General features: G+C 34.2%; 1 protein-coding gene across 2 annotated transcripts in view; it reads right to left on the bottom strand.

Annotated features, from left to right (window-relative positions):
- The window catches only part of LRP1B (LDL receptor related protein 1B), a 1,880,289-nt gene that overhangs the window by 558,239 nt on the left and 1,296,874 nt on the right, over positions 1 to 25,176 (bottom strand). For both annotated transcript variants that reach the window (XM_088022156.1, XM_088022157.1), the window contains one exon: positions 9,292 to 9,441. In XM_088022156.1, the coding sequence (XP_087878282.1) occupies positions 9,292 to 9,441 (150 nt within the window). The remainder of the gene's footprint in view (positions 1 to 9,291; positions 9,442 to 25,176) is intronic.

Below are 25,176 nucleotides of genomic sequence, written 5' to 3'. Positions count from 1 at the left end.
GTGAAAGAAAAACCAACAGACCAAACAAAAAAACAAATAAACGGGCAGAGCTATCAATTATAAAAGAAGACTGTCAATCCAAGGGGCAGAGAAAGACATAGATAGAGGATTAAAAGAAAGAAGAAAAGGAAGGGAGGGGAAAATTCCACAAGAAGCATGGACTTATTTGAAACTAAGTTTCAGCCTTTTTCACATGCAGAGGGAGATAAATATTTAGCAAGTTTTGATTTAAAAACAAAACAAACAAAACCCTGCATTTGACAACACTTAGACTTGCATTGTACAAAATAGGAAATGACTCCTTAAGGTGGATTATTAAAGTTAAGAACTTGTAAGTTATCAGACCCATCGCCTTGTCATAAGAAGACAGCATATAGTAGCATCCTTCTAGACTAAATTTTATTTTGAATCTGTGAATGTTCAGTCTAAGGATTGTAGCAAGACTAAATGCACCACACTCACAGCCTGTCACGTGCCATTATTTATAATATCCCTTAGATGCCATGACAACCTGACATAATAATTTATTTCAGGAGGTAAAGTAGAAAAAAAAAGGGCTTTTGATGATTCCCGCATGCCAAGTTTACTGGGTTGTTTATTGTATATATTTTTTTCACATTCTTATCATTATTTATAAGGCATATTATTTATCTGAGGAAATTCCTGACAAGTATGCAAACTGAGTGCTAGATATGCTTTATTTTTAATAAACCCTAACATCAGCCATTACACCAAGTACTAAGTACTATTTTGCTGAAAAGAACAAAGAGACATATTTTTAAAAAACCTGAGAAATCAGTCAAGAAAGTGTAAGTGTTAGTGTAGGTAAAGACTAATTTTTTGCCATTAGCTTAGCATTTCTTTCAGTCAGCAGAGAGACAGACAATTGTAACTGCTTTGTTGTAGAAATTCTCCTGGGAACACTGGAAACATCTAATCCCCCAAAATATTAACACTGTATTCATTCTTAAGCAAATAAATATGACCTTCTCTGATACTCAGATGCTTCTGGAAGCATTTTAATCTGTCAGCCTTGACTCTCCCATGACAAACTATCCATATGCTAGGAATCTTCATAGCAGCTATTATGACAACCTCAGATCTGTGAAGTGAGCCTATGAAAAGTATAATCAAATGTCCTTAGGAATTATATTTGTTAGAGCCTTCCAAGGGCTCCCTAAAGAACAAATGATTCATTTATTTTTTTAACACTGACTTAAAACAAATGTGTGCATAACCAAATCAAGAGAAGTGAAAAGCCAACTTTCTACTCATTAAAGGGCAGAGTTCAAAAAAAATAAATAAATAAAATAAAATAAATGAAGGGCAGAGTTTGTTTTTGATAGGAGACTGAAAATGCACATGAAACATGCCTTTTTTTCCTCCTTTATTGATCCTAACAGTAGCCCAAATTCAATATCCTTCTAATATTTACATATTAAGCCTATTCTGGCAAATTGCTACTTGAAACAGATCAATAGTATAATATATTGAAACTGTGATTGAGAACAGAAAAAATCAGCTGAGAGAGTTTAAGTATTCATAGATAATGCATAATTAAATTTTTTTTTTTTACCTTTACCTGTGACTCAAACTTTCTCTTTTTAAAGAGAAGTTAGCCAAGTTTTGCAAGTGGTTCTAAGATTAGACGGGCATTGGAGATAGCTACTTAGATATTTATAAAAAGTACAAACCTATTCTAAGGCAAATAATCTAAGCAATTCTATGTTGTAAACATCTACTGAATTCTCAACTAAAAGTCAAAATAGAATAATTTTGCCTAACTACTTGAATAGATTCCTATGAACTCGGATTAGCATAATTTCACAAGTGAACATTATTTTTATTCAGTTTTTGTTGTCTCTCTACTTAGCCATTTTTTATATAAGTAAGAGTACTAAGCCATTTTATGTATAAACATTGACATTGTAGAGGCCCAGAGAAGGCTGACCTAAGATGGGCCACTTGGGCATAAAGATTATTTTGAGTTAAAAGCAATCAAAGCCCAGCAAATGCAGGAAAATCTCTTTGTCTCCTACACAACTACCTAAATTTACATTGGATAGGAGAGCCTGTAACAGGAAGAGAACTGTTAACAGAGACTCCCCTTTACCTAAAAAACTTATCTGCAGTAACAGAGCAACTTGGTTTTTCTAAAGATCTTTCTCCTTCTTGCTAATGAGCGTTCTCCCCTTTGTATCCTTAGGCCCCTACCCTTCTCCTGAGCTTGTATAAGCTCCATGTTGATTCACTGTCTTTGGAATTTCACGTGTGTAATTCCTCGTCCGGACACCTATTAAATTTGATTTTCTCCTGTTAATCTGTCTCATGTCAATTTGATTCTAAGTCCAGCTAGAAGGACCATAGGGCAGAGGAAGTTCTTTCTCTCAGACAACATTCAAGAACATGTCATGTTAACTTTGGAATTCTTACCTGTAAATACCATCATAAAGACAATTTCCAAAGGTCATATAGCACCAGAAAACAAAACAAAAATTAGATACACAATTGAATCTCAATGAGACTAACTGCATATTCAGTGGAGTAGCAAAGAACAATGAATAAATAGCTCATAAGTTGTGAGTGTGGGGTGAAATTTTAAATTCAATCTTATACCCCCTGTAGTGCCCGGAACTCAAATTCTTGCTCGAGAGAAGCTTGACAAATTACTACATGACACATTTTAATGGACTATATCAAGATCAGCCTGTGATTAAAGAAGATGCTGACCATTAAATCCACAAGTGCCAAGGATTTTCTCTATAGACACACAGATGAATTCTTCAAGTTTGTTTAAGTAATTCCCATACCTTCACTTCTATTTTGAATCTATGGTCCATTTGCCCCAGATCCTCCCTGCCCCACCCAAAAAATATAAATACAGGTAAGTCACCATCCTACTATTTCTTGAATTCCATCTTAATTTTCTTCAAATACCAGTAAGTCTGTTTCAGCCAGTTCATTTGTTTAATTTGTGTCTTTCCTCTCAGGACCATTAATTGATTTTTCTAACTCTCTCTTCAGTGTGAACACAATATATACACTCTGCTCTCAAACTGCATATGCTGACAGTGAAAAGGAATACTGTGTTAAATATAATCCATAAATAGCTCACAAGCCCTAATTTTAGTCAATAGTTTCAACCTCTTCCTCCTTTTCACAAAGACACTTAAAATTGAACGGCAACTTGATGAACTTAAATTTACCTCTGTCTCCTGCAGGCATTAATGATCAGGAAAATGCCAAAAGTTATGAGGAAAGCTGAACAAAAACAAACAAAAAAGCTCTGTATCTAGGTAATCAATAGTCAAATATAGCATAGCTGACTGTACCCTATTTTACAGCACAAACAACTTAAAAATCATGTAAGAAAATGTTCTAGAATATTGTTATTTCATGAAATTGAAGTATATTATTTATAAAAGAAAATTCCCATAAAAAGAGTGGCGGGCGCCTGGGTGGCTCAGTTGGTTAAGCGACTGCCTTCGGCTCAGGTCATGATCCTGGAGTCCTGGGATCGAGTCCCACATCGGGCTTCCTGCTCAGCAGGGAGTCTGCTTCTCCCTCTGACCCTCTTCCCTCTCGTGCCTTCTATCTCTCATTCTCTCTCTCTCTCAAATAAATAAATAAAATCTTAAAAAAAAAAAAAGAGTGGCTAAATACCGAGAAAAATATCTAAGACAAAAAATTGGTAGGTACAATTTTAAAGCTACCAGCTATTGTATTTGAAAGCAGAAACTATTGTTTTTGCTGGCTCTGATAGTTTGAGAAAGACAATTGATAAGATCTTTTTTTTTTTTTAATGGGGAAGAATTCGATGTTTAAAGTTATAGGCTAGTTTCAGTTGAACTGAAATAAGATGTGGACCTCACATTCATACTTTCTTCATCTCTGTATACCTCAGGCGGAATGCAAGGTCTGGTCAAACAAGACCACAAAAGCTTGGTGGAAAATCATATGTCCTGTCCTGTGGGAGAGAGACCCCTTCTCCTCTGTAAACTATGCCAGCTCTACCAGGTGATTGATTGACTGATTGACTGATTGATTTTACCTAGTCTCCTCTACTGGTATAGTTGGGCATTAGCTGCCTTAACTCCATCCCCTTCTCTCAATAATTCAAAGCCACCAGTATAAATAATGATGATTAAACCAGAGGTGAGAACTAACTACTGTTCTCTGGGCTGAATCAAGTACACCCATCCATGGCTTTTGTGATGGTGGTTTTGGTAGTTTCCTTGGTTTATATCGTGTTAATTTTCAGGGTTAGCCTATACAGTATGTTTGTCTGCATTTTTTTAAATATGATTCTTTGCTAACATTTAAAAATTATGAAATTTTCTGTTTTAACTGGATTTCTTGCCTCGCTTGCAAAATGAAAGATCTGGCACAACTGTTTAATATTCTTTATGGCAAAAATAAGTGGATCTGAGAGGTGAAGCATCAGCTTTCTCCAGTTTTATCATACTTCTTGCCATTCCCATGTGAGTCTGGATGTTGAAGCCTGGACTCAATTTCCACCCACCATCATGTTGGAATGAGTGGGTTTTATTATACCTGACACAATTTACTATTCACAATTCTGATTCTATTGAATAAGAATTTGATTTTGTAATTCTGTTTATAAATGAATGAGTTCTATGGATGGAATGACACGTAAATTACTTACCTTTTTGTTGTTTTAATAAATACCCTCAAAACTCAGTATCTTAAAACAATAAACATTTGTTGTGTCTCATAGTTTCTGTGGGTCAGGAGTTTGGGAGCAGGTATATGGGCGGTCCTGGTTTGGGCTCTCTCTTGAGATTGCTATAATGCATTGGCTTGGACTGTCATCATCTGAAATCTTTTTTTTTTTTTTTTTAATGTTACGTTATTCACCATACAGTAAGTACAACATTAGTTTTTGATGTAGTGTTCCATGATTCATTGTTTGCGTATAACACCCAGTGCTCTATGCAGTACGTGCCCTCCTTAATGCCCATCACCAGGCTAACCCATCCTCCCACCCCCCTCCCCTCTAGAACCCTCAGTGTGTTTCTCAGAGTCCATAGTCTCTCATGGTTCATCTCTCCCTCCGATTTCCCCCCCTTCATTTTTCCCTTCCTTCTCCTAATGTCCTCCATGCTATTCTTTATGTTCCACAAATAAGTGAAACCATATGATAACTGACTTTCTCTGCTCATCTGAAATTTTAACTGAGATGGAGGTTCTATTTTCAAGATGACTGACTCACGTGGCTACTGGCCAAAGGTCCCAGTTCCTTGCTGTGTGGACTTTTCCACTGGGCTATGTGGATGCTCTCATGACATATCAGCTTGCTTTGCCCTGAGTCAGCCATCCAAGAAAGAGAGTGCAAGGAGGAAGCCTCATGCCTTTTATGATCTTATCTCTAAAGTCACACACCATCACATCTGTCTTATTTTATTCATGAGAAATGAGTCACTAAGTCTAGCTCATACTCAAGGGGACAGAAGTTAAGCACTACTTCTTGTAAGAAGTGTCAAAGTGTGAAATTTGGATGTAGCAATTTTGATCTTGGGGTCTTGGACTTGGTTAAATCATCAAATCATTGCTTTATTAACCTTCTACTTTTCCTGATCTTAATATTTCTAAGTTCTTTTCAGTTTCTTTTGTATATATTTTTCCAAATAAAACTGGGGACTCTAAATCGTTATAATTTACCATCTTTGAGGTTTGAAAAAATGATAAGAAGTGTCTAAAGAGAATTTTCATTTGATTTTAGGAAAACTACTTCTACATTTTAGAGAAACAAAAACTTTCAGTTAGTTATCATTGCCCAGGTAGTATGTCTTGAGGAGCTGGTATACACTGGTATGTAACTGGTAGCTTCATAGCACAATTATTTCCTTGCTTTCTAGATGTGAATTTCAGTATTACTGTGGGCAAATGGCTCCTTAAACATTTGTAGCTATAATCATCAGTAATCCCCTGGATAGTAAGTTGTGAAGTTCTTCTGTTTTACTTTTATACTGCCTTTTTTATATGACTATAATACTTAGCCTCAGCAGGAAACAGGTCATCGCCCTTTATTCCATTCCCAAAGAAAAAGAAGAGAGAGGTTCTCAAAGAAGGAGGAATTTGAGCAACAGAGCAAGTTCAGAGCCAAGCTAGGAAACTTTGTAAAATAAAGTTTGCTCCGCTGCTTCTCTAAGGTACTCTCCTTTAGGTTTCAAACCTCCAAACTAAAGATGTATTTTGATATATCCACTGAATCCACTGTTGACAACAGAGGCATTAATAAGTCTTATTATATTTATTTTTAACTTTCAGGTTTGATCAAATTATGGTGGCAGGGAGGGGTATACATACAAGGCCATTCACTAGTTAAAATAATTTTAATGTATGCAAAGTTGGGTTCCCATGCGGTGCTGATGTATCAGTTTCACAGAGCCGACCCAATATAGGGATTATGATTTCCTCCAAACTTTCACTCTTCGATTTTATCAGGGAACAAAACTAACTGACTTTATTTTATTTAGCTACAAGGAACTACTGCTCTATTTTTGAGACTTTGTTTACAGCATTGAGTTCTGTAAGTTTAGTATTCATTTTCTACTAATAGCAGGGTGGGTAGCAATCACATTAGCAGAAATAAACTTTTATAAAGCTTTCCATTATTCTATGAGGAAATGATTTTTATAGTATACATATGTGTGTGTATACATATATATATATATATATATTCATTAAAAAGTCAAAGATGTTCTTTGAAATGTTATACCGTATTTTCACATTTTTCCCTCTAGTTTATTGTGTTTCTCGGCTATATTAATTGCTAGTTTAGGTTGATTTCATCAGGTATACTGTAATTCAGTTTTTGAAAACATAATGTGGGTGGTGATTTGGGAATTGTTGCAGAATTTAAACGCTGATATTTTTACTCAGGTGATTTAAAATATGTACAAATATACATAATACAAAATTTTCTTGTTAATTTGGCAAAGCTGAGTAATATAAAATAACCTTATTTTCCTTATTGCCTTAAAGGAAAATTATAAATAAATTTATGCTTTAAAATAATCTACTTGTCAGATATAGTCCTTATTGTACATGTGTGTGTTTGTGTGTGTAACTTCTGAAAACACACAATGAAAAGAATGGCAACATCATGTTCTACAAACAATATAGAAATTGTCCAAAGGCTAGTAAGAAACTTGGGACATTAACAAAAATAAGATTTTTTTTTTTACAAGTTTAAATTCTTCCTCTGAAGAAAAACTTTAAAAAAAAATAACACTAGTTCTAAGAAACAATTAGAAAAAAAAAAATGGGACAATAATAGCAGAAAGACAGCCATTTAGGAATAAAACTACAGCAAAAGAAAGTTAGTAAACATCCGTGCCACACTATGTCAGAGATCTGGAAATGCCCAATGAGGTAAAATTCCAGTGTCTTAAAGATCAAATTAAGTGACTCCAGTCTCCACCTTTGACATTTGTAAAAAACTTTACATTTTCAAAAGTGTATTCCCATACATTTCCACATGATTCTCACAACTTTAAGGCAAATATATTTATTTTCTGTATTTCTCAGCTATTGAAACTGAGATATTCTTTGTGATTGACGATTGGTTGAAACAATCTATTTTCTCTCTCTCCCTCACAGAAATGTATGTTCTGTTTTGTTTTATTTGAGAATAGTGTCCATGTTTATATTTGTACTTCAGAGATAAGTACACTGTCTGTACTGAAAAGATTCTAAGTACATGTTGAACTGAACTGAATTTTAATTTTTTTTGTATCCCAGACTCATCCTGTTTTAAATAATAATTTCCAATATCTAAACCGTATTCACTTTTACTCAGATATTTTAAGTCTAATTGAAATAAAAGGTGATTAGGGATGCCTGGGTGGCTCAGTCGGTTAAGCATCTGCCTTGGGCTCAGGTCATGATCCCAGGGTCCTGGGATCGAGCCCCACATCGGGCTCCCTGCTCAGCGGGAAGCCTGCTTCTCCCTCCCCCTCTGCCTGCCGCTCTGCCTATTTGTGCTCTCTCTCTCTGTCAAATAAATCGATACAATTTAAAAAATAAATAAAAGGTGATTAAAACCCTTCTTTTAATAGAGAATAAATTTTCATATCTTTCTCAATTAACAACTATTTACTTTTAAACTTTATATCCTAATCAATAGTCACTAGTGAAAACAAAACCAAAAATAATTAACATTCAATTCGAGAAATGATAGGTGAAGTTTGTAGAATATTAATTTAAAAGGCTTAATTTATTACCTATACAAATGTTTAAAAATATATTCACATTGGTTTTTCATAAATAGTATATATAGTTATATATATAGTACTTATATATATACATATAATTATATATATTGTACACACACACACACACACACACACACACACACACTCATATGCTATCCAGAATACCTCATATTTAGAGTTGCAAATATGAAATCAGTTTTCTGATTTCCCGTAACCAAACATAACTACTGAGATTCTATGTGAAAGATCTAATCCTCATACTTCCGACCTACCATGAATGTCAGTTTAGAGTCAGCCATTCATTAAGGAAGGGCACAGCCATCCTCACCAAAAAGCGCTTCTTTATGGTATCTCCTCTTAACATCTTTTCTAAAACTCAAACTATTTTGTATAAAAATTCATATTTCAAAAGTCAACTTCAAATATCAATACAGAAGATAATTATTTGTTCCATACCCCCTGTTAGCTTCTTAATTGTCTTATTCATCTAGCAATTTTTTTTCCCCACAGACTGAACCAAAAGAATGGAAATGAGGCTCAAATCAGTAAGACTACTCATCCCTAAAAATAAGAAAGAATTATTTGTGGGAGAATAATTTCATTTCTTGGTCAATGGGTCCTGTGGCCTTGTTTTTTGAATTATCTGTGTGGATCAAGCTATCCTTTATAAGCAGAGAAAAGCCACATTTGACTTTATTGTGACAAATAAACAAGGCCCTTACACTTAAGAACTCTGCAGTAGAACAAAGAAAATAATAGTAAAATAATACAAGTCACAGCCAAAAATCAATAATGGTAAAGTTTGTATGGCAAACTGCACAAAGTCCCTGATCTGGATGATCTTACAAGTCTGTTTGCTAAGGTTAAAAAAGAAAAAAGGAAAAAACAAAACAAAACAAAACAAAACAAAAAACAACTCTCATAGAGATGTATAATTTGAATATGCTTCTGGTGTTAATGGAGCAGTAACTTTTCTAAGCTTTTAACAGGTCATAATTAATCAACCCCCAATCAATACATAGCATCCTAGCTATAGAACCATTACACTTACCCATGATGGTTAGGGCTGTAGCTTTTGTTAATTCTTCTTTCATTGACTCTATTATTTCTAAATTACCACCATCCAGGTTGCATCTATTTATGGTTCCATTTCCCGAACTGATCCAATAAAGCTTGTTTTCCACATAGTCTATCGATAGACCTGTAATTAAATTATACAACTTAAACATAACAGTAGCCACTTAAATAGTAATGTTCACCTAGCACTAGATTCTAGGGGAAAAAATAAGTTGCAAGCTTAGATTTTTGTCTTTAAAAATAAGATCTGACTAATAGGGAAATATACTGTTTTAACTATCTGTGGAACAATATACTTTTATAGGCACTTAAGCAGTATCTCTGTTGATTATCACAACAATCTGTGACACTGACAGCAATGACTGTCTCATTTCATGAATAAGAAAAATAATATCTAGAATAGTTAAGAAATCTTTTTGAGCCCATAGCTAGCAAGTGGACCTTACAGAAATATTAACAAAGTTTCGATTTCCAAATTGACTGCCTGCCCTCTTCATTACGCAGCTTTGCCTCAGAAAATTTTAATGCACAATACTCTTTTGGGAAACTAATATCATTGATGAAATTTTTAATTCCCCCTTACTTTCAGTAAAATTTACTTTAGGCAGTTATAGATTCAAGTTGTTGGTTTCAGTGATTTTCAAGGAAATACAAAAGTAGAATTTCAAAAAAACTGTAATGTCACTGAAGCATGGAATTGAGTTGGGCTTATTTAGGATCTGTCATGGGGTGATAAACTAACTATCTAGTAAGGGAATCAAGCCAAAGGCTTAAGATCATTAACCCCACGTCACAGTATATCACTGTAGGTTAGCTTTATTGAATTTTATGGACAATTTCATATGTTACAGTGGTATTTGTGGTTTTCAAAGGTCTCAGGATATGTATATTTTGATTGCCGAGGATTCTTGGTACACATCTACTTAATTACTGGCATGCTCAGTAGGCTCAGGGTCCACATTATAACAATAATTCTGTGGTTCCATGTTGGTCTTCTATGACCCACAATAACTTGTGGAAAAGCAATGTGGACATATACTCAGGCATCCAGTACAATAAATTGGTTCTGGAATCTTCCTCAGAGAATGAAGGAAGCAAACCACAAAAAAAAAAAAAAAAAAACAAAGAAAAAGAAAAAAATCCCTTCCCTATTTAAAAAAAAAGAAACAAATAAACAAAAAACTAACACAGATAAAAAAAAGAAAAGGAAGAAAGGAGACACTTGGAGAGAATCACATGAGTTCCAGTGCATTGAGAAAGAGTTAAATATAGTCCAAATATTTACAGCTACAGATAGTCCCAATCCAGGGAGCAGAATTAATTTATCAGACCAGTTTTAATCAAGTAGAAATAATACTACAAGTCTATACAATATGTCAGCTATTTATTGATTTATTGGTATGTTTTACTAATCGAAGTCTGAAAGGTACAGAACAAACCTAATAAATAAAGTTAGACATTTCAGGGATAAAGTTTTCAGGTTTTTTTTTATGACTACTGTGAGTGATTAGCTTTAAGAAAATAATCAAATAAAAATTATCACATTCATATTCTTTGGTGTAATATTTTCAGATTGAAGGTCATCCATCATTCAATTTTTTTTATAAGAGAAAGTTCAGTTATTCTGTAGGTACTTCCTGAGTCACCTCCATGCATTTTTTTCTAGCAAAAATCTTGGTTTAGACCACTTATTGTTCAGATGTGGTTTATTTTCCCTTCAGCTTAGTTGGCTATCTAAGTCACATAATTCTATCTTTAATCAGCAATGAAGAATATCTTACTAGAGATTTATGGTACAAAATATATGCCAAACATTTTGTAGTCAAATTTTTATCAAGAAGTGAATTAATACATTCATGAAGAATTCCTTCTAAGCAGTTATCTATCCCTCTAGATATTCCAAATTTCATCTCTCAATCAAGCCAAACCATCAGAGAGCTATCTGCATTTTTAGATTGCTGGATTTTTGTCCCTCACTTAATCTGTTTGTGAATTGAGCTCTGACATTGTGCCTTTGAGTTAAATGAAGGATGCTATAAAAAGTAGCCATAGGAAAACCACTGTTACACTTCCCAGTATATAGTGTCTGAAATAGTATATCCCATAGTGACCTCTTTATACAAGGACCCATGGGAGAAATTTCTTTCAGGGCTCAGTGCCAGAAAAAGCTATAGTAGAAAATATAAAATTGTAACTGATCATATTTCTCTCTTTGCTTTGGCTGCAAAGAACCTAAAGAGTCATATTTGTGACCCATCTGCAGAAATTGTAAAGGAATTGCATTTACACCACTAACCTCACTCCTGGCTTCAATAGACTAATCTATTATTTTCTTCACCTTGATTTTTAAAATCAATATTCTAGTCGGCCTTTCTTAAGGGATTAAATTTGTCTAAGTTTCCTCAACCCCTTTTATTGAAGGAAAAGGTGCGTTAATACCAAATGTGCTCAACTCCAGATTAACCCACAGTGTCAGCACTTTCTCATCCACCTAACACCCTGTGATTTCTGGACTCTAACACTGCTGTGTAAAGCAGTCATACAGGGCAGGGAAGTTACTGTGTTGGGGTCAGAGTTCCCCAGAGTTTACTACTCTACATTTTTGTTCATGGACTATGAGTGCCTAAAGAAAAGAAGCAGGGTGGTAGTGAGCTTTGATCTTCAGTACCGAGCGTAATGCCTAGAGAAGAGAAGAAAATTTATAAACACTGAATGGATGAATGGGTTATTTAATTCCCATTGTGAAAATTGTAAGTTGTCTTCCAGGAGTTCTCCCAATTAAAGTTGAATTATCTCCACAACATAATTTTTTAATACACTATCTATACCCAGAAGCTATGACAAAAGAGAAGAAGTGCAATGATTCAATAGGTCTACTTGCATGGCTTAAGTTTGCATCAATATTAGGATGAAATAGTTTAGGATTAATCATTTTAAGATTCACAGGAAAAAAATAACTAAGTTCCTATATTAGCCTACATATTCTTGTGAAAAGTCACTTAGCTACCTACATGTATCTTCTTTTCTGTTAAATGTATTAGCTTAATCTCTGAATGTTCTTGAGCATATTTATTCATGGGTTTATAAAATAGAATTGAAATTTTTTTAAGATTTTATTTATTTATTTGAGAGAGAGAGAACATGAGCCGGGGGAGAGGGAGAGGGAGAAACAGACTCCCCACTGAGCAGAGTCTAATGTGGGGCTCCACCCCAAAACCCTGAGATCATGACTGGAGCCGAAGGCAGATGATTAACAGACTGAGCCACCCACGTGCCCTGAATGGAAATGTTTTAAAAATCCTATTATGGGGCACCTGGCTGGCTCAGTTGGTTGAGTGACTGCCTTCGGCTCAGGTCATGGTCCTGGAGTCCCGGGATTGAGTCCCACATCAGGCTCCCTGCTCGGCGGGGAGTCTGCTTCTCCCTCTGACCCTCCCCCCTCTCATGTGCTCTCTCTCTCTCACTCTCTATCTCAAATAAATAAATAAAATCTTTAAAAAAAATCCTGTTATGAATTCAAGAAACTGGTGATATGTTTTAAATTCACAGATATATGCATGTTTAGAAGTACATATTTTTAAAGCCTTTAGTGTAATGTAAATGTTTTCACAGCATAAGATTTTTTATTTTGTTATTCTCATACACTTAGGTCTTAATAACATTGAAGAATTCATTGGTGTCCATTTATTGGAATAATTTCTGAATCAAGTCTCTATTGCACTATTTCAAAAGATGAATCATTAAGCAGTAAACTGATAGTTTTGATGCAGTTGAAACTACTCAGTGATTTTAGAATGCTAAATCAATAGCCATGAGAAAACAGATCAAATACAAGCATGTTTATAAAGTGTCCTAAAACCTATGCAAAGAAATATGATTATGTTTGCACTAAAAGGTCCTCAGAACGGGTGAGGGTGACTGAGATTAAAACATCTTCAAAGGGACTGTTGGCTCTTTCTACAGAATATACCACTATTAATATAGACTTATTTCTATAAGACACATTTATTTTTAATATCATCTGGATTTGGTAATCAAAAGAAGAAATCTAGATTGAATAATATAACAGGTATATCAAAAGAAGAAATGTCATCATTTAAATTTAAAAGCTTTTATGAAGAGAAAAATCTACATTTTCACCTATCTTTTCTATTATTGTAAAAATGCAGAGTTAATTCATATGCTTTCATTCTGACCCTTTTTATTTTAAGCCAAAGATTTCCCTTAATGTATTATTTTAACATTTTGACTTAAGTAGCCTAGTGTATTTTTTAATTGAGACAATGTAATTTGCCCAAATTATGTAATTGCTCTCCTACTAGAAATATATTGATGTAAAAAACTACATAATATTTTTTAGAAAAAGTCTAACTATATTTTCATATATTACTAAAAAAAATTAAGTCTGTTGAGTTTTAAATTTGTTGCAATTAAGATTGGGAAGTTCAGGGGTGCCTGGGTGGCCCAGTAAGTTAAGCATCTGCCTTTAGCTCAGGTCTTGATCTCAATGGCCTGGGATGGAGCACCATGTCTGGCTCTCTGCTCAGTGGGGAGTCTGCTTCTCCCTCTCTGTCTCTCCCTCTGTGTGCTCTCTTTCTCTCTCTCTCTCTCAAATAAATGAATAAAGTATTTTAAAAAACTTTTAAAGATTAAAAAAATACTGGGAAGTTCACCTCATGTGTCTCACTTCTCTTTTAAAAGACTCAAAATTAAATCAATGTACTATACAATATGGAATTAAAGCAAAAATGTAAATATATAGAATCAAGGAATTTTTAAAATTAATGCTTTCTAGACATGGTAATTTCCTAATATTTTTCTGACACCAAATTTCATTTCAAATTTTTCATCCCTGGCTATGCATTACAATTATCTGGAAAACTATTAAAAATACTGTTTCCTGGGCTTCACTCCCAGAAATTCTAACTGAATTGGTTTGAGTTGGTCCCAAGAATCAGTATTAAAAAAAAAAAAAAATCCCTTCAAGTGATTTTAGAATATAAACATTAAGAAATTCCTTTTAAAAATTGTATATTTTTTTATAAACCGTCAAATTTGAATATGTAATAAGTTTAATGAGGCCTTTTAAGTATTAATGAGGCCTTTTAAGTATTGCTGGGAAGTGTATTATGAGGAGATCTCTTTGGAGGCAGAGGAACACTAAAGATATAGATGGGAAAGAAGGCATACTATGGATATTAAAACATAGATAACCTTTAAAGCCTCTAGACATGTATAAAAAAAAATGACGTTTTCTAAATATTCTTCTTGTAGCATTATCTTCAGACAATAGAATACAACTCCTTCTGCATCTAGGATTGTGATAGTTGTAGAAACGGACTATTGAAAATACACAGTAGGTGAAGAAATATCATAACATTGCATCCTGCACTATACCTGTGGAAGAATTATAATATCCTAGATACTCCAAAAATGGAAATCTTTGCAGAGTTCACCAGGAGAGGCATGATTTTTCTGGGATGCAAAACTGTTTCTGAAACACTGAATTTTTAGCTCCAAAGGAGCATGGTTGTTCCATGAGGAAGTAGAGTGGGGTTAATTGCCTATTCGCTATCAAGCTATCTCAAAAAATATCTCTTAAGAATGCTTAGATTTTGTAAGTGCAGGAATAAATAGGCTGAGGAAACCTGAGCACTCTTTGTGCTTCATCCTTTGCTTCTCTCTGAGGTAAAGATAAATATTAGGTACCACCTTTCAATCAGCTTGTCTATTCATTTCTGGGTTCATCTACAAAAGACTAGTCAGCCTCCACCTTGCTATACCCTCACTTCACCATTATGAAATTGTAATAATAATATAATAGTGTCTAGCACATAGAAAGCACTCACTAAAAACTAGCTATTTCTTTAGTACTACAAGTTCTTGTGTTTCCTTTTAAAGCTAAAATCCTAGTCTAAAATTTGCAACCATCTCTTTGGTAAACCCCACAACTGATAGTTTTGAGATAACTTAATGTGAGGTGTATTCAGATTGTGCATTTCATTTGTTATTATAGTATCTCTCAATTATGCAGGTACTTCAAAATTAGAACCGTTTGTTCTGTGAGGCCCAATAAAAGACATGCTTCAGTCTGGGAGAAAATACTTGCAATCCACATATCAGACAATAGAACACAACTCCTTCTGCTTCTAGGATTGTGATAGTTGTAGAAACTGACTACTGAAAACACACAACAAATGAATGAAAGACTAGTATCAACGAAACTACACTCAAAACTCAACAGTTAAAAAAATCCAATTTAAAAAAATGGGCAAAAGAAATGAACAGACTTCTCACAGAAGAAGATATACAAATGACAATTAAGCACGTGAAAAAGATGTTCAACATGAAAAGAAAATGCAAATTAAAGTGACAATGACATCACTACACACCTATAAGAATGCCTAAAATAAAAATAGTGACAACACTAAATGCTGACAAGGATGCAGAGAAAAACTGGATTATTAATACATTGTTGGTGGGAACGAAAAATGACACAGCCCTTCTGGAAAACAGCTGGGCAGTTTCTTATAAAACTAAGCATACTATTCCATAGGACCCAGCAACTGCGCTCCTGGGAATTTATTCCAAGGAAATAAAAACTTATGTTCACACAAAAACTTGTACATGAATGTTTATAGTAGCTTTATTTGTAGTAGTCAAAAATTAGAATCACCCCATCACCTGCAAGAGGAGAATGCTTAAATAAATTGTGGTATTGACATATCATGGCCTCCTGCTCAGCAAGAAAAAGAAGAAAAGTACTGAGAGATTCAATTTCAATGACTCTCCAAGATATAAGCTGAGTTGAAAACAGCCAATCCATAAGGTTACATACTGTATGACTGCATTATATAACATTTTAAAAACAGAAAATATTAGAAATGGAAGACAGATGGGGGAGGAAAGGGGAAGGAGGTGGTAGGCAGGAGAGAGAAAGTATGGTCATAAAAGGGCAGTAGGAAGGACCCCTGTGGTGTTGCAATTATTCGGTATCTTTTTTTATTCTTTTATTCTTTTGTTTTTCCACTTATCCATAAGAACTTCATTCATTGTATTCAGTATCTTGACTGTGGTTTTAGATATAGGATGCGCATGTGATAAAATTAGATCTAAAATTAAAGACACAAATAAATACAAGTAAAACATGAAATCTGAATAATATTAATGGATTTCATGAAGGTCGGGATCTGGGTTGTAATATTTCATTTTACATAACGTTCCAATGGGGGAAAATTAGATAAAGTATATATGGAAACTCTCCTTCTTATTTTTTATAATTTCATGTGAATCTAAAACTATCTCAATAAAATTTTTAATTTAAAAAGAGCATATTATTCAATAAAAAGTTGAGTATGTAAAGGATCAGAATATGCCACTCCAAAATATGCCACTTTGGCTTAAGAATTATTTTGATTTCAAGACAAGTGAGAAATAGCAGACAAAAAACAAAAGCTCTTTGCCCTCCTGTTTTGCTAAAAGCAGCCCTATCCACTTAATCACTAGAGACCAGTCTAGACTCTTACCAGCCCAGGGATGGCACTGAGAAGAATCTACATGATAAACCTTACTAACACAACCCTTATCTTCCATTCGTTTCCCTCAGATATTTGCCTTCCCATAGTTTGCCTCCCTTGTAAGTTTAACACCCTTTTCCTTTGTTTTGTCATTATTGTTTTGTCATTATTTTGTTTTGTCATTATTCTACAAGTTTGCTGTTCTTTGTTAAGATGCTATGTAAGCCCAAATTCTAACCACTCCTTTGAGTTATTGATCAGTGAGTTTCCCTGCGTATGTGTGTGTTACTCTTGTTAATAAACTGTTTTTCTCTGGATAGTTTGTCATTTGTCAATCTAATTTCCAGGTCCTTAGCCAGAGAAAGGAAAAAAAAAAAAAAGAGGGGTGTTGTTGCTGTTGTTTTCCTCCACTGCAAGTGTCTATACGATTATCTTAACCAGATCTAAATTCTTTCTTTGAAATCATCCCTCTTCATTCATTCTGCTTTAAGAAGTCACTGACAAACAAATAGAGTTACAGAACTGAGTTAATTAGTTCTTTGTTGCTCATCTCATTGAGCTAAGATTTCAGCATCTGCCTCATCCTCCCTTGCATTAATCATTTTTATCTCAATTTATCCCATATTTCAAGATCTTGATGATTGGCAAAAGTTATGTGACTTGTGAAAATAACACATGCAAAATTGGAGGCAAGATCAGACTCAGTGACTGGCTTTTCTTGAGGAGTGTTTTGTTCTAAAAGATCATGTAAAAAGGTTTAAGACCTATAGTTTTATAATTCTCCAAAACTATATTTTATAACTTGATAGGAAAATAGAACAAAATATTTTTAAAAGCACTGGATTGTGTCATTTGAATATTTTAAAATTAGAGTTTTGTCAATATAATCCTAAACATCCCCTTGTGTTCGATTTTTTTCCCTAGACACACAGAAGAATTCTGAGTTTTCTAGACATATCACGTTTGTGCCTTTTATGCTTATTTTCCTTTCTACTAAGAATAAGGTAAGCCCCTTCTCTTCTGTCCCTGCCTTAAAAACAAAAGTATATTGTTTCTTCAAGATCCAGTTGAACTTTCAAATATTACCAATTTGGGTACTACAATTTCCTCTATTTTTCTTGCTTACACAACATTAGTTGTCTCCTCTATTTCCACAGTATCTACTTGTTACCTTTATGGTGGCTGGAAATAGTACACATGAATGATACCGCATCAAATGATTTGTAATTATTTCTGTCTTTTTACTTCACTGGACTATGACCTTCTTGATAATGTATCCCAGGTTTTATTTTCAGGTTCTGTCACCTACTATACACTTCATAACCTTTTTTTAATAACTTTCTTTTTTTTTTTTACACTTGATCACATTTGAAAGAATGAGTAAACAAATGATCAGATAAAAAAATATAATAAATTTAAATTATTTGTGTGTATATCGATGTGTAATTTTGTTAATTCCTCTGGCCTTTTTTGTAAGCTCTAAGTCCTTAACATTTCTTTTGGGGAGCATGACTTTATACACTGATTATATTCCATACATAATAAAAGTGACTGTGCTGAGTAATAAGTATATTTAAATAATATAACTGCAAATATCAAGCAAGAAAATATATACAGAAATTTGTTTTAACCTTATTTTTAAAAAGTGAGGTCCCTTGAATTCTTTTGATGTGATAAAAAGTGTTTATGAATGTTATCCATTAATAGATTTCAAAATTCACATTATACAGCATATGGGTTGGAATGATTAAATAATAATTAAAAAAAAGTTTGGTAGGTTTCAAAAAGGTGCCCTTGAAGGTTGAGAGTAAACGAATGACTTTTGGTTGGGATTACAATGAAAATGAAGGGAAAATATTAAGAAAATAAAATACATAGTACACTAGATTCTTAAGAATAAGCCATGAAGGATAATGTTGATTGACAAGCCAAGTTGCTTTATATGAGGCTTAAGGGATAAAATTCATAATATGTAAACATTTTAAACATGGAAATGGTTCTAGGTAGTAAATTAAAATCCTCTGTTACACAAACTGCTTTAAGCACTTAATGTATCCAATACTGAGCAATAAATCTTAATTGAGAATATTTAATTCAACAGTGGGTAACTGGAATGTTGATTTGTATTTAACAGAAACAAAGTTATTTAGCCAAACTGCCTAAAGGCTCAAATTACTTAGTCTCAGTGGTACACAGTCCTAAAATGCCAAGTTGGGTGTTTTGATAAGATTATGATGCACTTCTATTTCAAGTATGTCATACGTATGGATTTAACAACAAACAAGCAAGGGAAATCCAGTGAATTCCAACATAAAAACAATTTCACAAATTAGAAAGACTAGTATATCAGGGACATTTCTGTTTAAAAGTAGCATTTAAAGATTCGGAAATAATTAATAGCGAGGCACAATTGGCACAGAGGCGAAATTGCTTCTTGTGTTCCCTAGCTGCTTAGAAAAGCTGACTGCTGTGTCTTAATCGGGCCTGCATTTCTCAGGAGTACCCAGGTACTGAATTTTTTTCCTCTTCTTTCCATGCTTGAAAGAGTACCAGTTTTATTCCCTGATCTGAGCTTGAGGTCAGGTAATTACTATATGAAATCAACTTCTCTGGGCATAGCATAATGGTTAAGGTTTAATATGGCTTTGGAAGCAAAAAAACTTGGATTTGAATCCCACTCCACTATCCATCACAGGCAACCAACTTTCTTCAATAAGCCTCACTTTCTGTATCTATAAAAGAAGGATAAGAAACCCTTCCAGCAATGATTAATGTGAGATAATTAATGCAAAACATTTTACAAGTGCTTGACATATTCTACGTGTTTAAAAAGTAGTAACTATAATTATGTTATTTTTGTTGCCAAAGTGATGATGGTTCTACTGTATCATACATCCTAGGCTAAGGACAAGTAAACACAAAGGTGGGGGTTCATGATGAGAATACAGGTCCCATATAGTAGGATAGATAATAATTGATTTGAGTTGATACTTCCCAGCTTCACCAAACAGAATATTGTGTTTTCTCCTTACATCTGGAAAAAATAATTTATAATCTGATAATCAATATGCCTGAGGAGAAAAGCAACTGAACGGTAGCCCCTCCTTTCCTAATCACCTAATTTTCTTCACAGAAAGGGTTTAGAGAATGCAGTGGGCAGGAGTTTAAGCCAGAGATTGCCCAGACAGACTCATCATGAAAAAATAATTACAATAATTTCCTGCAGTGCAAAATATCAGTGCAGTTCGATAAGTAAATAACAAAGTAATAAATATCCCTATGTATATGTATTTTATGGGTATGGCAATCATGTATACCAAGAAAAATAGGTTTGTATTTATTTTTTATACACATTCATGTGTCCACTCATGGTACTGGAAAATTCCATTTTAGAATTCATTCAGGGGAATAGCTCTAAGAGAATCTTATAAAGTGGGATTACAATGCCATCAATTCTTGGGAGTAATTCAAAGATTCTTCTATATCAAATGTTTCCTTATGAGACTTTACCTTCATGTTGAAAGGGGTCTTTGGATGCCTCCATTTGACCTCCAACTTTCTAGCTGGGTTCTTCTTTCCAGCTTGACTTTTGGCACAGGTGGAACCTTGAGGGCAAAGCATTCTTGACAGGAACCAAAACTACCCCCTCAAGCAATAAGGACTGCCCTGAGCCAGAAAGACCCCTCCCCGGATTGACTCCAAGATGATGATCCATTTGACTTTTACTGCCTACCTGCACTTGCCCACCACCTTTGCCCCCACACTTTTGCTTATAAAAACTTGGAAGTATTTTCATCATTCTGGGGGCAATCTTTGACACGTGAGTCCACTGCCTTCCCAGTGTTGGCCTCACTGAAATAAACTTGTTTCTGATGTCACCATCACTCCTTTCTCTGCCTTTGGATTTTGTCAGCAGTGAGTGGCTGAACCTGGTCTCTTTGGGACCCCCAGAGCCAGGGCCTTAGCTACAATGCTATACTAAATAGCAATTCAATTTTATATATAAAACAAACGAACAAACAAATAGTCCGCTTACTTGCGTCACAGCTCTAAACTCTCCAGAGGAGAAAAAATAAGTAAACAATAGCAAAAATAATAATTTTTAAAAAAGAAAACAATAATCTGGAATGCTTCAGATTTTGTGTAAAGTAGTAAACAATATGTTATTGAATAACTAATAGCTAAGCAGGGAGCCTGATGTGGGGCCCTAACCCAGGACCCTGGGATCATGACCTGAGCCGAAGGCAGACATTTAACAGACTGAGCCACCCAGGCACCCCCAGTCTTTAACCTATTTTAATCAATGCTCATAATGGCTTGAAACCCACATCATCTTACCTGGCCTCCATCCCTCCCAAATAAAGAATCTGAAGTGACTGAATATAGATAGGACTTTCCCGCTGTAAACTGATTCACAATGATATTTTTTATAGTTAATTTATAGATAGTAGTCTCTCTAGCCTATTGGGATAGATCAAAAATTACAATAACGATCAGAATGAATAAGGCATTACTGTACAAAGAAGTTAGTTTTATCTTTACACTAACTTGATCAAGGCTATTTTTGTCCTATTCTGTCTTTCTATGAGAAATCTCTGAGGTGCTAAGGAGAGCTAAATGGCCACAGGGTTAGACAGAAGAGGGAGGAGAAAGAGCAAGAGGAACATGTGAAAAAGCAAATTTGGAAATGAAATATTTCTAATTTTTCCTCTCTAGCTAGCCATGCTTTTATTTATAAGCAATCCTGTGGACATAATTCTTACACTCCATACTTAGAGAAAATTTTGGCATAAATACAAATATTTCCAACATGGACAACACTCAGATCACTTAATATGCAATTGTTTCACAAAGCAATCTTACTCAACTATGATATATAAATAAATCTTGGAATTATTCAATCATGTAAGATCCTGTTGCTATTGGATAAGAAACAGTGGTCACCTCATTCAGCAAATATTTGTTGAAGATCTATTTAAATGTCAGCACTGACCTATGAGTTAAGGACACAATGGTAAATAAAACATATATCGTCTCTAACTTTGTAGTTTCCTTTCTAGTTGGTAAGCAGTAGTTATTCAAATATTCAACAAACAAATGGAAGTCTAAAATAATGACAGGAGCTATAAGGTGCAACGGTGCTAAAGGTGTCTATTTTAAGAGACTTCAGCCTTGTCAAGGGAGGTCAGGGAAAGCTTCTTTGAAGAGATAATATTTGATTTGAAATCTGGCAGATAGGCAGACAACTGAGATGGGAGACATTTCTGGGAAAAGGAATGCCTTGTTAAAATATATTGTTAGGGGAAAGTCTGACAACTTGAGAGAAGCAAAGAAGGAAAACATGGCTGGAGTGGATAACTTTGAGTCATACTACAAGTCCTTTTAGGTGGTAAACTCTATGAGGAAAGGGTCCATATCTCCCCTTTTTGCCTTGTTTCTCAGTAACTGGCACTCTGTAGGAACACATTTTTTTTTTCAATTTTCTTCTAAAGGCCCGCATACATACAAACCAACACGTGAATCCTTACCACATGTTTCTGACTCTCTTTCTCATTAGTATGTCATTGCTACAAAGCAAGTATTACATAAAAAGTCATCTTTGTGTCATCCACAATGCTTAGCATAACACATTAACATTAGCCAATCCATACATGGATTTGGATTTAAGAAAGAAGGGTTATTGTAGAGATGTTTTTCTTTCTTTCTTTTCTTTCTTTCTTTCTTTCTTTCTTTCTTTCTTTCTTTCTTTCTTTCTTTCTTTCTTTCTTTCTTTCTTTCTTTCTTTCTTTCTTTCTTTCTTTCTTCTTTCTTTCTTAATTTAGTTGTGGCTACTTCTGAAACATTCTTTTTTTTTAAGATTTTATTTGAGAGAGAGAGAATGAGAGATGGAGAGCACGAGAGGGAAGAGGGTCAGAGGGAGAAGCAGACTCCCTGCTGAGCAGGGACCCCCGATGTGGGACTCGATCCCAGGACTCCAGGATCATGACCTGAGCCGAAGGCAGTTGCTCAACCAACTGAGCCACCCAGGCACCCTACTTCTGAAACATTCTTAAGCATTGTTTCTTTTTCTCCTCCTAGGTTAAAAAGGACACATTATCATCCTTTATATAATAATCTATATCAAACATGTTAAGTTCAGTACAATAAAGTCATTTGCCCAGGCTCCATTCAGAAAGCATGGCTAATTAATGCCAGCTAAATTTTGTTCACTTACTGTTTCTGCTTAATAGAGCTTTTACTAGATTTTATGTAAATATTTATGGAAATTTATGTTTGGGTCAATATACACAATTGCTATATTTGCAGGCATATAGATCAGTGGGTAAAATATAGGAAAGTTTGTGTTTAAAAGTTGTGATGTTCATTTAATGTATCAACCGGCTTGGCTATCATCCCCACTAATCTAGATTTTGCTGTGATGGTATTTGCAGATGTGGTGACTATTTGCAGTCAGTTGATTTTAAGTTAAGGATATTGTGCTAAAAAATCTAGGTGGGTTTGATCCAGTTAGTTGAAAGGCCATAAGACTTTAGAGAAACCTAAGACTAAGACATAAGAAACCTAAAACTAAGGTTTCTATGAAGAAGAAGAAATTGTAGCCAAGGTCTACAGTTTAAGCTGCTGCCTGAGACTTTCTATCCTGCCAGAGGATTTCAGATTTGCCTAGCTAAACCCCACAATCTAATTCCACAAACCCTTGTAATAAATCTTTTTATATATCTATATCTATATGACTATATATCTCTCTCTCTCTCTGTCTCTCTATCTATCATCTATCTATCATCTATCTATCTATCTATTCATACACACTACTGGTTCTATTTCTCATGAAATCCTGAAAGACACACAACTGTCTCCCATTCTCCTATGTGGATCATTTTTTAGAGCCATCTAGTGAAGAATACATGAGTGTACACAATTCTTCACAAATGATGCTTTTATTATATTTTACATGAGTAAAAAGAAAAGCCAAAAAGAATCTATGAAACAAAGGCTTAATTTTATAGATGAGAAAACCCAAAACACACCTGATTGCCTACATTAATGTGGCTCTACTATCCACTGTCTCTAATGTCATAACTTACTATTCTAAGAAACTTCTGTCTAGTAAGTTGGGTTGAAGATAATATTCCTGCAAATTTCAGGAACTTCCTGGATAGCCCATCAACTCTTTAGCAAAAAAGCAACAAATGACACTTTGTACATCAGGACTCTGACCCATGTTCCCTCAAAATCTTTCTGTATCTACTAATCCAGAATTATATAATGATGTTTACTCAATGATCCTAACCATGCCTCCAACTGAAACACCTACCCTACACCAGATTCCCAAATCTCAATTACTATTTCAATGTTGCTTTTTCTTTTCTGAGAAACTGCGAAAACATTGATGACTTAAAGTTCTTCCTCAGCGTGGGAAGTAAAAAACGCAGCTTTGTCTAAACAGCAGGTTGTTTTAGGGATATTTTGAAAACCCAGTATTTAACATAAAGAAGAGAAGAAATTAATAAACACTCATATATTCACTACCCAGAACTGAACAATATTAATATTTTACTCTATTTAATTTGAGTCTTTTTATGAAATATGAAATACATTTTACTAATACAATAATGTCCCTTTTGGTAAAGATGAAATTTTCTTATGAATGTCATTATTGTTTCTTCCCAAAGAGAACTGCTATTATAAAATTGGTATGCATATTTCCAGTTTCCCTTTTTCCATTTACTTTATAAATATATTCATCCAGGAGCAATATATATTAATGTTGTATGTTTCATTTTGAACTTACATAAGTGGTATCCTATCATAATATCACTCTAATTACTTTTCTCACTCAATGCTTCTGAGATCTATTTATGTCTTTTTGTATACATATATACATAAACATACTTGTATTTTAGCACATAAACATGAGGCATTTATTTACTCTTTCCTCTTTTGATGAAGATTTAGGTTCTTCCTAAATTTTTTGTTATTATAAACAGTGATACATTGAATATCCTTGTACTTGTGTCAAGGATATGTTCTTGAGAGTGTACATATTCTTTAGAGTATATATGTATATATTAGAGTATATATTCTTCAGAGTATATAAGTATGAAGTTGCTGGAACATAAGATATTGCATATGTGCCTTTAATTCTAAAAATAACTCCAAAAGGTAGACATTATTATCTCTACCTTATAGATAATAAAACTGAGCCTTTGAAAAGGAAAGAAGAATGTTTAAAGTCGCAGAATTAATATAAGTATCAAAGCAGAGATTCAAATCCCTATTTTTTGGTTCCTAAAACAACTTTTTTCCCAACCATATTGTCCCTCAAACACAGCAAGAGGAAT

The sequence above is a fragment of the Eumetopias jubatus genome, unplaced genomic scaffold (assembly GCF_037043125.1).
Source record: "Eumetopias jubatus isolate StellerSeaLion01/CBP00866 unplaced genomic scaffold, mEumJub1_p1.0 scaffold_3, whole genome shotgun sequence".
Lineage (NCBI taxonomy): Eukaryota > Metazoa > Chordata > Mammalia > Carnivora > Otariidae > Eumetopias > Eumetopias jubatus.
Note: the sequence above shows the minus strand (reverse complement) of the source record. Positions and strands in the feature narration are given on the sequence as shown.